The sequence below is a fragment of the Lithobates pipiens genome, unplaced genomic scaffold (genome assembly GCF_037356315.1).
Source record: "Lithobates pipiens isolate NorthernLeopardFrog02 unplaced genomic scaffold, aLitPip1_a1.2 Scaffold_8, whole genome shotgun sequence".
NCBI lineage: Eukaryota > Metazoa > Chordata > Amphibia > Anura > Ranidae > Lithobates > Lithobates pipiens.
This window is the reverse complement of record NW_027507903.1, coordinates 232,865,030-232,881,984: the sequence shown is the minus strand read 5'-3', so window position 1 is coordinate 232,881,984 and position 16,955 is coordinate 232,865,030. Positions and strand designations below refer to the sequence as shown.

Below are 16,955 nucleotides of genomic sequence, written 5' to 3'. Positions count from 1 at the left end.
CGCATTATAAGATTTTACACATAATTTCTAAAACAGTTATTAAGTGTGTAAAGATAATACTATATTACTTTAACATTGTAGTATTACAAAGTACTTGACTTTAGGAATTCAAGATATATTGGCATTGCCCCCTGCTGTGACATGCGTTGTTCAGCTCTTTCCAGAGTGGTGTGTCCATTTACACCCTTAGTTTTACTTGGGACTTAAAGTGTATTCAAACCCAGGAACAAACACTTACCAGGATGTGGTGGCTGCATCTGGGGTTTTTTTTTCAGGATTTTTACTATTATTTTCACCTGGTGATCCTGCCCATAAAATATCTGCTGTCCTAGGATGACAGCACACATTCACTGTACTGAACGGTGTGGACACTGTCAGGGACAACAGGACACCTCTTCGCCATAACTCAGGGGGAGTAGGATCTTGTACTCTTAACATTAGAGAGTGCACAGGACACAAGGCAGCACTGGATTTCTGGAAGGATCAACAAGTAGTTTTGTAATTATTGAACATACACACACACACACACTATTTTACCAAAAGTATTGGGATGCTTGCCTTTACACACACATTAATGGCATCCCAGTCTTAATCCGTAGGATTCAATATTGAGTTGGCCTACCCTTTGCAACGATAACAGCTTTGACTGTTCTGGGAAGGCTCTCCACAAGGTTTAGGAATGTGTCTATGGGAATGTTTGACCATTCTTCCAGAAGTGCATTTGTGAGGTCAGTCACTGATGTTGGATGTGCGGGCCAGTCAAGTTGGTCCACCGTAAACTGGCGCATCCATGTCTTTATGGACCTTGCATTGTGCACTCATTCAAATCATTTGGTGGAGAAGGGATTATGGTGTGGGGTTGTTTTTCAGGGGTTGGGCTTAGCTCCTTAGTTCCAGTGAAGGGAACTCTTAAGGTGTCAGCATCCCAAGATGTTTTGGACAATTTCATGCTCCCAACTTTGTGGGAACAGTTTGGTAATGGCCCCTTCTTGTTCCAACATTACTGTGCACCAGTGCACAAAGCAAGGTCCATAAAGACATGGATGAGTGAGTTTGGGGTAGAGAAGCTTGACTGACCTCAACCTGATAGAATACCTGATAGAATACCTTTGGGATGAATTAGAGCAGATACTGCGAGCCAGGCCTTCTTATCCAACATCAGTGCCTGACCTCACAAATGCGCTTCTGGATGAACGGTCAAACATTCCCATAGACACACTCCTAAACCATGTGGACAGCCTTCCCAGAAAAGTTGAAACTGTTATAGCTGCAAAGTGTGGGCCAATTCAATATTGAACCCTTTGGACTAAGACTGGGATGCCATTAAAGTTCATGTGTGTGTAAAGGCAATCATTTTGATAAAATATTGTGTATATATATATATATATATATATATATATATATATATATATATATATTGTTAACCCCTCTGACGGTAAACCCGAGTGTGGCTCGGGGTGAATTTTCAGCACCAAAAGCGGTAACCCCGAGCCACACTCGGGATTGCATCGCAGGATCCAGGTAAAGCTTACTTACCTTGTTCCCAGGATCCTGTGATGTCTCCCTGCATTGTGTGCGAGCTGTCCTCCGCTCGATCTATCATGGAGCCGAGCTCCATTCCCTACGAGCGTTGCGATGCACAGGGACAGAGAACGGCACCAAATTTAAAAAGTAGAACACACAATACATATACAGTACACTGTATCAATTTATTTCACATCCTTTTGTCCCTAGTGGTCTGCCCAGTGCCCTGCATGCAGTTTTATATTATAAATACTGCTCTTTCTGCCTGGGAACTGTAGATTGTCCATAGCAACCAAAACCATCCCTTTCATCAAAAGTGGTTTTAGACCAGCTAGAAAACAGCGATAATAAATTAGAATCACTTGCAGAATTGAGCGATAGTGATTTGTGGGGAAATCCGTCATCAAACTGAAAGTATTGACAGCGACAATTCTACAACTGAGCAAATTTCAGTGCTTTTGATTTGATTACATTATTGAATCATTTTTATTATTATATTATTATTTTCTATAATTATTTATTATATTTGTAGCACTGACCCCCGAAGGAGTGGCTGGTTTTGTTGGGCTTACCGTTTACCTTCTCCACCTCGTTCTTGTCTAGGGGTTCCCGAGGTTGCTGGCCCAATAAACTGCAGAGACCGACACTTGAATCCCTTTTAGTAATTTTTATTTGCATAAAATGTTGAACAGAACACAGTCTCTCAGTTTGGAATAGAGGGTATGGGTAGTAAAGCTCAGGTATTTTTGGAACTGCTGACACTTGAAATGTCTCTCTCTAGATGATCCAGGGAATAGCCATTCGTACCTGGATATTTCAACTACCGGATAAATCCCTGTTTGTGGATTTAGCAGCCGACAGGTGATTTAAAGCCTCTGCCATAGACTTGTTTGTTTAACTTTAAAGGAGAAAAGTCTCTGCCACAGACTGGATTATAGAACTTTGAATTAGCACAGAACCTTAGGTGTAACTGAAGGATGTAATTAGGAACTTTCTTACAGTGCCAGTATCTTGCAGCCGGTCCGGCGATACTGTAAGAATGCGCATTTACTTGGTGTCCTTTCAGCTCCGTTTCCAGGCTCTTACCGTACAGCCAGCCTCGTGCGTGGCCCTCTTCTGAAGAGTCCTCCCCTGGTTGCGTTTTGAGTTGCTGGGCCTCTCTAAACCTGAGATTGCACCGGACCACCTTGAAATCCTCCCTCCAGTTACTGTGCCTCGGACTAGCCAATCCCCGAGACTTAGAAATATATGGATCCGCACCCTAGGCCATGTGGGCCTCTGGGGGCTGGTCAGGAGGACCAGGACCATGGAGTCAGAACATACTTCTGGACCGGAACCCAGAACCACGTGCCCTCAGCACCTTAAGTACCCTTTCCCAGAATACAGTGAGACAACGCACACACTGATTGGCTCAGAGAGAGAGATTGGTACCCAATGCATCCAACCAGACTGCGTTCTAATGCCTGTCAAAGGTGATACCTACACCTATGACCAGGCAGAACATAGTACGGCCCAGCCAAACTGATGCCAAGACCACAATTAACTTAAATTAGCCCTAAGACCCAACTATGGTCTTAGGGAAAACTAAATTTACAAAAACATAGGGCGGGCTCTTCAGGAGCCCAGCGCTACATATTATAATGTATGATTTTGTTTTTCAAACTTTATCATACCTGGGATGTCTACTAGACTCTTGTTTGGACAGATTTAAGTTATTTTGAGTTATTCCTAAGAATTATAGGCCTACAATATAAAACACCAAATTTCCATGCAAAATACTTGTACCGCTTTCAGCATAAAAAATCTGAAATAATCATACCACCAAGGAGGTTAAAGGTATAACTAAAAGGCCAAACAAGAAGAAAGATAAACTATATTTTTGGGTTTACGTACACTTAAAAGGTACATTCCAGACAAAGCATTCATTATATTCCCTCAGTAGATCTGCAGTGGCAACAGAGAATTACACATAACTTAGTAAAAAGTAAAGTGCCGATTTACCATAAGAGGGTAGGCTTCCATGCAGGTATAATCTGACCCCTTTTGTACCTGGAGCAGTCAGACACACATGTTCGTAAACATTAATGTTTGGTGTGGCTCATGTGTATATACAGTGCCTTGCCAAAGTATTCGGCCCCCTTGAACTTTTCATCCTTTTGCCACATTTCAGGCTTCAAAAATAAAGATATAAAATTTAAATTTTTTGTGAAGAATCACCAACAAGTGGGACACACTTGTGAAGTGGAATGAAATCTATTGGATATTTTTAAACTTTTTTAGCAAATAAAAAACTGAAAAGTGGTGCGTGGAAAATTATTCGGCCCCTTTACTTTCAGTGCAGCAAACTCACTCCAGAAGTTCAGCGAGGATCTCTGAATGATCCAATGTTGTCCTAAATGACTGATGGTGATAGAATCCACCTGTGTGTAATCAAGTCTCTGTATACATGCACCTGCTCTGTGATAGTCTCAGGGTTCTGTTGAAAGCGCAGAGAGCATCATGAAGACCAATGAACACACCAGGCAGGTCCGTAATACTGTTGTGGAGAAGTTTAAAGCCGGATTTGGATACAAAGAGATTTCCCAAGCTTTAAACATCCCAAGGAGCACTGTGCAAGTGATCATTTTGAAATGGAAGGAGTATCAGACCACTGCAAATCTACCAAGACCTGGCCGTCCCTCTAAACTTTCAGCTCAGACAAGGAGAACACTGATCAGAGATGCAGCCAAGAGGCCCATGATCACTCTGGATGAACTGCAGAGAACTACAGCTGAGGTGGGAGAGTCCATAGGACAACAATCAGTCGTACACTGCACAAATCTGGCCTTTATGGAAGAGTGGCAAGAAGAAAGCCATTTCTCAAAGATATCCATAAAAAGTCTTGTCTAAAGTTTGCCACAAGCCACCTGGGAGACACACCAAACATGTAGAAGAAGGTGCTCTGGTCAGATGAAACCAAAATCAAACTTTTTGCCCACAATGCAAAACGATATGTTTGGCGTAAAAGCAACACAGCTCATCACTCTCAACACACCATCCCCACTGTCAAACATGGTGGTGGCAGAATCATGGTTTGGGCCTGCTTTTCTTCAGCAGGGACAGGGAAGATGGTTAAAATTGAGGGGAAGATGGATGCAGCCAAATACAGGACCATTCTGGATGAAAACCTGTTGGAGTCTGCAAAAGACCTATAACTGGGATGGAGATTTATCTTCCAACAAGACAATGATCCCAAACATACAGCAAAATCTAAAAAGGAATGGTTCACAAATAAACGTATCCAAGTGTTAGAATGGCCAAGTCAAAGTCCAGACCTGAATCCAATGGAGAATCTGTGGAAAGAGCTGAAAACTGCTGTTCACAAACGCTCTCCATCCAACCTCACTGAGCTCAAGCTGTTTTGCAAGGAAGAATGGGCAAGAATTTCAGTCTCTCGATGTGCAAAACTGACAGAGACATACCCCAAGCGACTTGCAGCTGTAATCGCAGCAAAAGGTGGCTCTACAAAGTATTAACACAAGGGGGCCGAATAATTTTGCACGCCCCACTTTTCATTTTTTTATTAGTTAAAAAAGTTTCAAAAATCCAATAGATTTCGTTCCACTTCACAATTGTGTCCCACTTGTTGGTGATTCTTCACAAAAAATAAAAATTTTATATCTTCATGTTTGAAGCCTGAAATGTGGCAAAAGGTTGAAAAGTTCAAGGGGGCCGAATACTTTCACAAGGCACTGTACCTAACAACATAGCAGACAGCTGTTGAACATACACCAGCTTATATTAGGGATAATAATACCACTTGGGCAAAATCTTCTAAGCAATTGGATTGCTTCCCTTACAAGAAGTAGTCAGAGTTGTCTGCAGGTAATTATAGATAAGATTGTTGTCTACATGCTGCTATGTTCTTTGGCGGCCACAACTGTGGGTACCTGTAGATGGGTTGAGGTCTTTCCAATAATGGCAGGATGTAAGATGTGTATATTCTTGAAAAGAATGGGATTCAATACAGTGTTAACATACAACTTGGATGATGAGAAGACCTCTTTTACTTATGGGAAAATATTAGGACTGACTACATAAACGTTCTTAATAAGTTAAAAACAATTTGTGTATTATACAGCTTTAGTAAATAAACCCCATTGCGTACTTAAACGTGGGGCATGCCTGTAATAAGCCCTTCTAACAACGAGGTTGCTCATTGTAGTTCCCACCAGACTGATCCTTGCCTCAACATCACATTTAGCCATTCTTAGAGGGTAGAGGATTACGCAGACACCATAAAAGAAAGATGATTTTTTAAAAGACAATCATACTATAAACAGACCACATGCTTTTGACTGTGTAGTGTTTAGAGACAGCAGATGTATACCACCAGGACTAGGTTTGTACATATTTGTATTAATTCTGTACAGTATGTTTTGCAATTGATATCACCATATGTTTAACTAGTTTTATGTTTAGTCTTCACATACAGTATATGGGTATATAATTTACCAAGACCTCACTTGATAAAGCGGAGTGTCTACAGTTATATACAGTTATTATAGTAACATGTGGGCACCTTATATCTTTACAGAACAGCTGAACAAAAGGCATTTATCAATTTCTAAATAGATGGTTGCAGTTTCCGCTGTGTACCAAACTGTGAAACATGTGTGTTAGACAGTTACAAATAGTTTGCATTTACTATTACATATGTACACTGTAAGAGCCAGATAAATATTTATTAACATTATGTTTTATCTATATTTATTTGGTTTTCCTGAAACCGAAAACGTGACAGTGCAGAATTCATCTCGAATGAATAAATGCAGTTGAAAACGTATTTAATTAAAAATGTTTGTGTATGGAATGTTACTCTTGCTTTGTTGTGTTGTATTATATTATATTGACATGAGTCTTAAACACTTGTCATGGGTTAGATATACACATGGTGCAGATTTTGTGAAAGTGTGTGTTCTTTAAGTCCTGGACTCATTGTGAACTCCGTTATGGCAAGCCTGCAGGCTGTGTGTCAAAATCCATTGACATATTTGGCATGTAATCTGAAGGAAATGTATATTGCTTATCTTATCTGCATATTATTTACATTGTGACATCCTCTTAGTAAGCGTGTGCAGATACTCTAGTAATAGCTTATCAAATTAAGTATACCACCTGTTCATTTTATAGTGAAATACAAGGTTATTTATTGATGCAATGTACTCTTCAGGTCAAGTTTAGCATACGTGTATTCAGTGACGGCTGGTGCTCAATATTTTGGGGGGGGGGCTATAAACAAACCTGCCCCCCACTTACACTAATGCCACCCCCCACATGGGAGATGGAAGGCAGCAATCAGTGGACCACCCCCATGCGGGAGACAGACAGCGGCGATCAGTGACCCCCCATCGTGGTAGAAAAATGGAAGCAAGCAGTGGCCAAACCCCCCACCCCCCTGCGGGAGATGGATGGTGGTGATCAGTGGCCTTACCTTAAGAGGCCAATGCTGCTCCTCGCTCCAGCGTGCCGAGGGAAGAGCCAGGGCCATTGCTTCTCCTCCCGGCCGAACAGGAAATGGGTCCTGAGACCGATTGGCCTGGAGTCCTAAGACAAGATAAGAAAACACTGCAGATATATGTGCCCATCTAAAATTTAATGAATCAGGTTTACATCCACTTTAACAGTTCTTAGATGTGGTGGCTGTTTTAAGCATTTCCCTTTATTTTCACTGGTGAAAATAAAGCCAGTAAGTATGTCATTGATCAACTTCCTTTAACAGACCAAGATGTCCAGCAAAAGTGGCAGTTAGAGGATTGAGACTACCAATTACCACTGGCAGGGGTGCATCCAAAGGTCAGCTTTTATTTACTTATGTAAAACCTTTATCACAAACCTTTATGAAAAGAAAACTGTTGCTGTAATTGCGTAAAATGAAATAGTTGGAGTTTGGCTTTCATTTTTCAGTCAAGTCCATCAAATCTGCTAGCTAGTGCATCTAATGCCGCGTACACACGACCAGACTTTTCGATGGACTAGGTCAGACGGAATGAATCCGTCGGATATTACTATCGTGTATGGGCTCCAGCGGATTTTTTTTCCCCAAAAGTCCAACGGACCTAGAAATAAAACAGGTTTCAAATCTTTCTGATGGACTCGAGTCCGGTCTAAAAATCTGTCCGTCTGTATGCTAGTCCGACGGATGAAAACCAACGCTAGGGCAGCTATTGGCTACTGGCTATGAACTTCCTTATTCTAGTCCGGTCATACATCATCACATTCAAATCCATCTTACTTTGGTCTGCTTGTGTGGCCAAGTCCGTACGTTTCGAAAGTCCGTTGGAACTCCGCTGAAAGTCCGTCGGGTAGACCGTCGGACCTAGTCCGTCAAAAAGTCTGGTTGCGTGTACGTGGCATAAAACCACCCTCTCCCCAGATCAACAATGCTGATGTCCAAAGGTGTCTCCATTGCTCCTCCGTCTATAGTGGAGACACCCTAAGGTTTCATTTATACTAACTTACACTGGCAGCTCCTATACTTCAGTTTAGGAGCTTTTGGCATTTATTTTTTATTTTTTTGCCAAAGCTTCTAAACTCAACTCTATAAAAGCCTATGGGGGTTATTTACTAAAGGCAAATCCACTTTGCAGTACAAGTGCAAACTAGAAGTGCAAAGTGCACTTGGAAGTGCCGTCTCTGTAGATCTGAGGGGGACATGCAAGGAAAATAAAAAACAGCATTTTAGCTTGCACATTATTGGATAATAAAATCAGCAGAGATTCCACTCATTTCAGATCTACCCCTCAAATTTACAGCGACTGCACTTCCAAGTGCACTTTCAGTGCAATTTCAAGTGCACTTTGCAATTGTAATTTGCACTTGTAGTGCAAAGTGGATTTGCTTTCGTAAATAACCCCCATGTTTCAATGTACATATAGGCTTTGAGCAGAGTTTAGGAGCTGCTGTGTATAGGTGAGCTTCAACCTCCTTCTCCTAAACGTGGAGGAATGACGTTCAGGATAGGAATGTTTTGACCACCGGCCACGAGAAAGCGTAAAATGCAGCACAATCGCGCTGCAATTTTGCCACGTTTTGCATTTTCCCACTGTAAATGTATGCCAGTGTGCATGAAGTTTAGATAGAAGGTGTATTACTGTTTGGATAACTAGGTGAGACTAAAGGTTAAAAAAAAAAAACGTAGATGCCACATTTAACCACTTCCCACCCAGCCAATGTACATATACGGCCGGGTGGGCGTCGCCTCCTTCTGACTGGACGTTCAAGAATGTCCTTCAGAAGGAGGGGGATCGCGCGCGCGCATGCCCGCGCAGCGGCGTGATCCCGATGCGCTCGTGTCACCCGGACAGCCGTCATGTGATCAAAACAAACAGCCAGTTGCTAGGCAATCAGCTCTCCTCTCCTCACATGGAAGTCTTCGCTGAGGAGAGGAGAGCAGATCGCTGCAGCCGGCTGGTGATCGTGAGTATGAGCTGTTTTTACAGCTTTTTACTCACTGATCACTAGTCTAGTGTAAACACACATCACCACACAGTGTCCCCACACATGTCCATAAAACACACATGTCCCCAAAACACACATGTCCCCAAATAATAAAAAGACATGTCCCCAAATAAAAAAACATATGTCCCACTAAAATCACATGTCCCAATGATTATCTGCACACATATGTACGTGATCACCTGCACACATATGTACGTGATCCTTTGTGTACATATGTCCGTGATCACACAAACCAATTCCTATACACTTAACAGAGTTTTTTTTAGCAAAAACATGTAGCAGAATACATGTTGGCTTAAATTTATGACAAAATTTGATTTTATTGGATTTCTTTTAAAATAGACAAAAGAAAATATTGTTTTTTTTCAAAATTTCCGCTTTTTTTGCACTTATATCGCAAAAAATAAAAAACGGAGTCATGAATAAATACCACCAAAATAAAGCTCTATTTGTGCAAACAAAATGATAAAAATTTCATTTGGGTACAGTGTAGCATGACCGCGCAATTGTCATTGAAATTGCGAGAGCGATGAAAGCTGAAAATTGGGCTGGGAAGGAAGGGGGCGAAAGTGCCCTGTATTGTAGTGGTTAAGGATTGGTAGACTGTAACATATAACATTTTGTTTTTCAGGTTTGATACTGCTTTAAATTAGATCAGTGACATGAGACTATAAGTACTAGAAGTTGTAAGATGTATTCTTATTTATCTTGGTCTCCTGTGGTGTGTTGTCATTTGTCATCACTCAGAAATGATTTTGCTATATTGTACTTTTCTGATTCACATAATGCTGCATAAAGGTCTCATATTATTCCTCTTGTTTAGTGTCTTTTCTTTTTTAATCTAACATGGGGCAGACAAGGCATGATGTATCTTATTAGTTTCATCATTTCTAGGTGAACAGTTGTGGCTTTGTAATGTAATGATCGCCAAGTTTATTAAAACAATAATTATTTTTTGTTATTGCTTCAAATGTACTGTTTGTTCAATATGGTTCATAATGACACGTGTATTGGATTTCGAAGACATTTTATACTAGGAATTTTAAAAAGGGACACCGAATGAACTGACAGCGACACAATCAGAGGGTGAACTCTCAGTCTCAGTTATGCTTTTTTTCTCTTTACTGATTCTGGCTAAAGCACAGAGTTATCTTAGAATGTAACATACTGAGGGCACAGCAGTCAGAACAATTGAATATTACACTTGAGCAGTTTTATAAGAGCTTTTATTTTGGGGACCAGATTAATCTGAAAAACAGCTGCTGTTCATTTAGATATTTTATTTTTGGTTCAAGGAGTATAGTGAAAAGATAGAAGTTACACATTATTTTCCGGTCTAATTAATTTAAATATGTTGAAATGCTTGAGATAGAAGAACACATTTTATTGAGGAGCTCCATAAAATATTGTTTGATAATCTATAGCCTCGAGTAATGGCATCATTATATATTGTTTTTCAGCCAAATTACATTTTTGTTTGCCATTAAAGAAGTTCTTTAGTCTGTAGAAAAAATAAAAGTCAGCTGCTACAAATGCTGAGTAGCAGCTACCTGTACGGGTATCCAGTGACATCCTCACCTGAATCGGTTCCTCGTCAGACTTTGGTTCCCAGAACTGGCATGTCTAGTGTGGAAAGTTGGCTGTGACTCCTTGAGGGTTTACAGCCAGCTTCCCACTGCGCATGCACTTTGAGACTGGTCCCGCGGCCTCTTCGGACCTGTGATGTGTCCCTAGAGGTTGCGGACAAGGAGGGTAGGGGGGATAGCTTCTGGTGGAATCCACTAGGCAATTCCAGCATAAGTGGGAGCAGGTACCTGCCAAAACTAGGTACCAGCACCCCCCCCCCAATATTTTTAGATAAGGGGGAAGATTCTTTAAAGCAGAACTTCCCCTTTAGGGCGAAGTTCAGCTTTAAAGAAAAACTACAGTGGGATTTAGGGACATGCAGTCAAGGGAGGCAGGTGAGGCAGGGCATGAACATTATAAAGAAAAAAAGAAATCGAGCTTTGAGGGTCGTAGCTCGGCAAATTGGGGGGTATACAGCCTAATTCCTACCTCACCACTGGTAAAAATGTGGGGCTCCTCCGACCTATGGTTCCAGTGATATGGAGCTCCCTGTGCCTGTCAGAAGCTGAATACAGAGTAGCCACTTTAAAGTGGAAGTAAACTCTCCTATCGTTTTCAGCCAAGGAAAATGCCATCTTTGCCTCTGTTTAATCTTCAACTACTATGGTGCTGCACATGTGACATCGATGGGTTTACTTCCACTTTAAATACAAGCTGACACACTCTGTTTGCAGCAGACTGAGAGGTGGAGCTCACAGTGCCTCTCCTCACTTCTTGTCAGAGGCGCTGAGCTCAATGAACAGCTTGGAGACTTGGACCAATGGTAAAGTACCACTGGTCCCATCTGTCCAATAAAAATGCTGCAGTGGAGACACACCTCTCACTACAGTGTCATAGAAGGGAGCATGTGTCTAAAAGACACATGCTCCCTTCCAGCCCAGCCCTCTTAACTACAAGGAAAAAACATGTGTATGGGTATAAGATTTGCCCACAATCCTATGTTTTTCTCACATAGTTAAGAGGGAGAAACTGATTCTGTTGAAAAGTTACTGCTATATTCAAGCTAAATCATATATTTATATGATATATGTTATAACATAATAATTTATTATTTATCTAGTTACTGTGAAATTACTGGTTGGAAGTTATAACTTCAAACTTCAGCAATTTGTCCGTTAAGCCACCTGTTTGAGTACAGATTTTGAAAATATAGCAAATTACCTTAAAAACAATATATAATAATTATTTGTATATTACTTACTTATGGTAATTACCCTTTGCCACCCAGGCCTTTTGCTAGAAAATTTACTCAGAACCCCCAAACATTATATATATTGTTTTAGGAGACACCCTATGGAATAAAATGGTGGTTGTTGCGACTTTTTATGTCACACAGTATTTGTTTCATAAATAAACAAAAAAACGTTAGCCCAATTTTTTGGGATAATGTGAAAGAAGATAATATGTCACACTTTAAAACTGTGCATACTTGTGGAATGGCGCCAAACTTCAGTACTTATAAATCTCTTATAAATCTCCATAAGTGACCCTTTAAATTTTTTTACGAGTTACAGAAGAGGTCTAGTGCTAGAATTTTTGCCCTCGCTCTAACGATCACGGCGTATGTAACCTGTGTGTATCTGGTTCTGATACCAGCCAGTGCCTCACCAACCACTGACCTCACCACACGTCCCTGGTGTGATTTCAGGGAGCACATATTGAGGTATTGTAAATTTTGAATGCCATTTTTTAAAATCCCCAATTTTCATTACTTTACAGATTTGTAGATTTTTCCTCTAATAGTTCTCTGTGGACCCATGATAAAGTCGCTGTATATTGGTGGTTAATGGAAAAGACATAACCCCATACTAAAAAAGCGCCTTTACATTGCTGGTCACTGGAAAATCCCCACTAATAAAGGCTCATTTACATTGGAGGTCAGGGTCAATCTCTTGATTTATTGGTCACTGAAAGAAAATATTCAGTACAGTTGCATGTTGGGAATCAGAAGTTCATATTATCTATTAAGCAACAATATTTACCAAGTATCGCATGTGGCGTTGATGCAATTCACACAGAAGTGCTAACGTGTAATTCCATTTTTGTTGTGGAAAAAACAGTCCCCTCTGGGTGATCATTGTATATGTATGTGCAAAGATTTTAACAAATTTGCAGATTCCTACCTGTTTCTTCTCTGAAGAAAAAGTTGTTTGTTCTTCTTTGCCTTTTTGGATACTGATTCTGAATGTGGGTGACTTTTTCATTATTGATCAGCTGATGCACTTACAGTGCTATGAGGAAAGCTGCAGGGTCTGAATCTCTGTGGAAGTGATTAACCTTTTGGAAGTATTTTACCAAAATAATATTTTTGCTTTAGAGGATGCTCAAAATCTGATTTGTACTAGTGCAGACTTCAGGGAAAACCAGTGAGCCAATCTCACAAGCAGGAAATTACATTTCTGGAAGCATTCTGTACACAAACTCCAAGGTGGCCATATCACATTGGATTTTAAAGAAAATGACAGCACTGCAGTTTGAAAAGGAAATGCATTTTTAAATAACATAAAATCATCAATGGCTTAAATCGTAATTATATACTATTGCTATTTTTTCCCCTCAAAAGTGGCGTTACACCTTAAACCAGGGGTCCCAAACTGGTGGCCCTCCAGCTGTTGCAAAACTACCAGTCCCGTGAGGCATTGCAAGGCTGACAGTTGCAATCATGACTCCCACAGGCAGAGGCATGATGGGATTTGTAGTTTTGCAACAGCTGGAGGGCCACCAGTTTCAGACCCCTGCCTTAAACCCTAACAATGAACTTCTCTTATTTGTTCCCTTTCGATCTGCTAAATATAGCAATGCAAGTGTTTTGTTATATGCTTGATAAGTGCGATAAAGTGAAATAAAGTGGGTAGGGCTTACACTATGTACATAGAAATTCAGAGTGTGTTTTCATGTTAAAAAGATGCACTTCGCAAGGAAAGTTTCCCAAGAGCTTAGTGAATATAGAGATGTTTCATTTTGCAAAGCATGCCTACTAATGAGCAAGGAAAATTAAAAAAACCTGCATTTTTGCTTACACGTGATTGGATGATGGAAGTCAGTAGAGCTCAACCTCATTCACAAGCCTTGGGGAAAATTCCCTTGCAAAGTGCAATTTCTCTTGCAAAGGGCACAATGTAGTTACCATAGTAATCCACCACTATATTTATAGTACATCAATAGTTTGTTCTCTTTACTTGTAGCATGTATAAAGAGATACAACATTGAGAATTTTGCATGTATTGCAGAAAATGTACTAAATACCTGTCCATGCATAACTGAAAATCGTAAACAGTGTTTACAATGCTTCGGTTTATGAATGAACAGGAGCCTCTGTCTGCTGTCCATTCATATCCAGTGCAGCCGAGGCTACAGAGAAAGGGACTGGGGAATCTGTGTCCTCAGCCCCTCTCCCTTTTTCAAAGGGGAGATTTCAGGGGTCAAAATCCCTGATATCTCACCAAAGCCCCCCAACAGGGCTGATAAAAAACAATAAAGAATTGTAATATATATTTAAAAGGTTAAATTGTAAAAGTAATAATGATAAAAAAAACACACTGACACTGTCCACCCCCCCCCCCCCCCCCCAAAAAAAACAACAAAAAAAAACAAATAAATTGTAAAAAATAAAATTACAAAAAAATAAAAAATACTGACACAATCAACATGTCCTCAGTGCTGCATATTAGTGCCACAGTCACATGACATAAAAAAAAGTATCTGTAATCAGTATCGGCGAGTACTTGAAAAAAAGTTTCTGTACTTGTACTCTGTCTTAAAAAAGTGGTATCAGGACAACTATAATGCCTAGTCATGTCTCCGATGTCAGAGTTTTACAATGCCTTGAGGGATGTGTAGTTCCACAACAGCTGGAGAGCTGTAGTTTGGAAATCCCTGCTATACACTGTCTCTCACCTCCCTACGAGTCACTCACCAGAAGCACTTAAAAATTACTTGGGGTTCCTTATTTAAAAGGTTTCCTCATCCAAAATGGCAGCTAAAGTCTCTTGAGAATTCTGTGTCCAATCAGACTACCTTTTCCTCTAGAGGTACTATACGGAATCTCTAAGGGACCAATTCCCTTATGAGACTCCACTTCCAATGCAATAATGGCATTAGGCTGCTTACAGGTGGGAAGCCTAAAGGCCCATACACACGATCAGACTTTTTGACAACAAACATGCAAATTAGCTGTTTTGGAGCAACATCCGACCGTGTGTACGATCCATTGGACAAACGTTTTCGGTTTTCATCAGACTTTTGTTGGCTGTGCGAACGGACAAACTTTTTGACCACCTAAGTCCGATGGAGCAAAGTCCGATCGTGTGTACACAAAACCATCGGACTTTTGTACAAAGTACAAACACGGATGCTCAGAACTAATGCAAAAGATCAGACAACAATACAGAAGTTGACCAAAGGTGGCACCGGAGTAATTGAACGTCCTCTTTTGAAGTGTCGTCGTAGGTTGAAACGTCACTACGTTCGTGTTTGTTGCCTAAAAAGTCTGATTGTGTGTATGCAATACAAACTTACGGCCAACACCCTTTGTACAAAGGTCCACGGGAAAGTTTATACAAAGTCCGATCGTGTGTATGGGACTTAACTGTACCTGCTTACACTGACACCTTTAATAGGTATACAGAATCGTGAGTCTAAAATGTAAATGTTATTTATCAATGGCAAACCTAAGCCTGGAATGATGCACATCACCACTTGAAAGGAACTAATATAGCATCAGAAGTCATCCTTCAGGACAGAGGTCCTCTCATCACACCACAGCCCCCCCCCCCCCTCCACATCACAGTCCCCTTTTAATGTCGTATTGCCCTTGATTCTTCTTGAATGTCTCCTATCTTTTCAATTTCAAATACCTGCTACTGTTCAGCGATTTTTTTTAAGTTGTAGAGCAAGTTGTAATAAAGCATAAAATAAGCTTGTTAAGTAACTTACCCTCTCAGCTAAGAAAATGTAATTTAATCAGTAATGTAATTTATAGGCTCCAGATTATAACTATTAGAGGCCCAAGATCTCATGATATAATAATTATTTGTAGTTCTGTGATTTTTTTAATAGTATTGACTTACGTATTTATCAGTGTTGGTTTTTATTTAACAACATGCATGTATTTATTTCAGTACCTTGACATTAAAATGGTTCTAAAGGCTTATGTATTTTTTTTTTTTTTTTACCATAATGCATTCAATGCATACATTAAGATTAAAAAAAAACTTTCCAGTATCAACCCCCCCCCCCCCCCCCACCAGGGACACGCAGAGCCTGGCTTGAGAGCAAGACTGCATGTCTGCCCCCATAGCAAGTGCTTTGCTTGCAATGGGGGCAGACAAAGAGGAGGAGCGGAGAGCGCCGGCAGGAGGATCCTAGAAGAGGAGGTAATACTATTGCACAGAGCAGGTGAGTATAACAAGTTTGTTATGTTAATAAAAAAAATGCCTTTACTAACTTTTTATGCTGTAATTACATTTCGGCTACTATATTAAAAGTAAATTTTAGCTATGTTAAGACATTTATTCTGTCATATTGAAAGTAAATCAGCATTTAAAAACGTACTATTTCAAAATATTGTGCAGTGGAAACAGAAAACACACACTACTAGGTTGCACATACCTTTACTGCTCTTATTTCCATTTCAGAGCCTGCATGGGTTATAGGGGCTGTCGGAGTACTTGTGAAGAGCAGGAAAGGTACATGTTTTACTCTTTGTGCCACTTTCCAATACTTTTTAGTTTTAAAGTCACTTAATCTGGCGTTATATGTGGTCTTTGAGATCACTGAATTAAATAGAGGATGGCCTTGTTCCAATACAGCCTTCAACATGATGTACTCATGTGAAAGGTTGTATTGGTCAGCTTTGCAGGTTTTTAATAACCTATTCACTCTTAAAAATGTTGTACACCTAATCCACTTTCAGCTGTCTGAATGGAACAGTGAAAAGAAAACCTGTAATGCCGACCATCAAGTCAGTGGATTAATATGGCTAAAGCTTTGTTCCTGCTAACACATGTATATTTTCTTTGCACAATAAAGCAGGCTTAATAATTTGTTAATAAAAATGAGCCCCAAAAAAGGCAGTATCAGTCAAATGTTTGCTATTGACAATACATCTGATCCTTATAACATGAGGGTGTAGGAATGTCATTGGAATAAATGTTTATAGTTTTTAGAATTTATTCTTTTTTTTAAGGTACCATAACCTTGTGATTATATTATTTCCTTTTTGGGTGATCGATATACAGTAAAATATAAATATCAGATGTTGCTGAGATTATAGATCCTCTGCAATAACCTAATTTTCTTGATTT

The 16,955-nt window shown here is 40.1% G+C and overlaps 1 protein-coding gene across 25 annotated transcripts in view; it reads left to right on the top strand.

Moving 5' to 3' along the window:
• The window catches only part of NAV3 (neuron navigator 3), an 873,011-nt gene that overhangs the window by 700,956 nt on the left and 155,100 nt on the right, over positions 1-16,955 (top strand). For 18 of the 25 annotated variants that reach the window (XM_077474065.1, XM_077474059.1, XM_077474060.1 and 15 more), the window contains one exon: positions 16,287-16,337. The exons of the other annotated variants lie outside the window; for them this stretch is intronic. In XM_077474065.1, the coding sequence (XP_077330191.1) occupies positions 16,287-16,337 (51 nt within the window). The remainder of the gene's footprint in view (positions 1-16,286; positions 16,338-16,955) is intronic. 25 annotated transcript variants of the gene reach the window in all.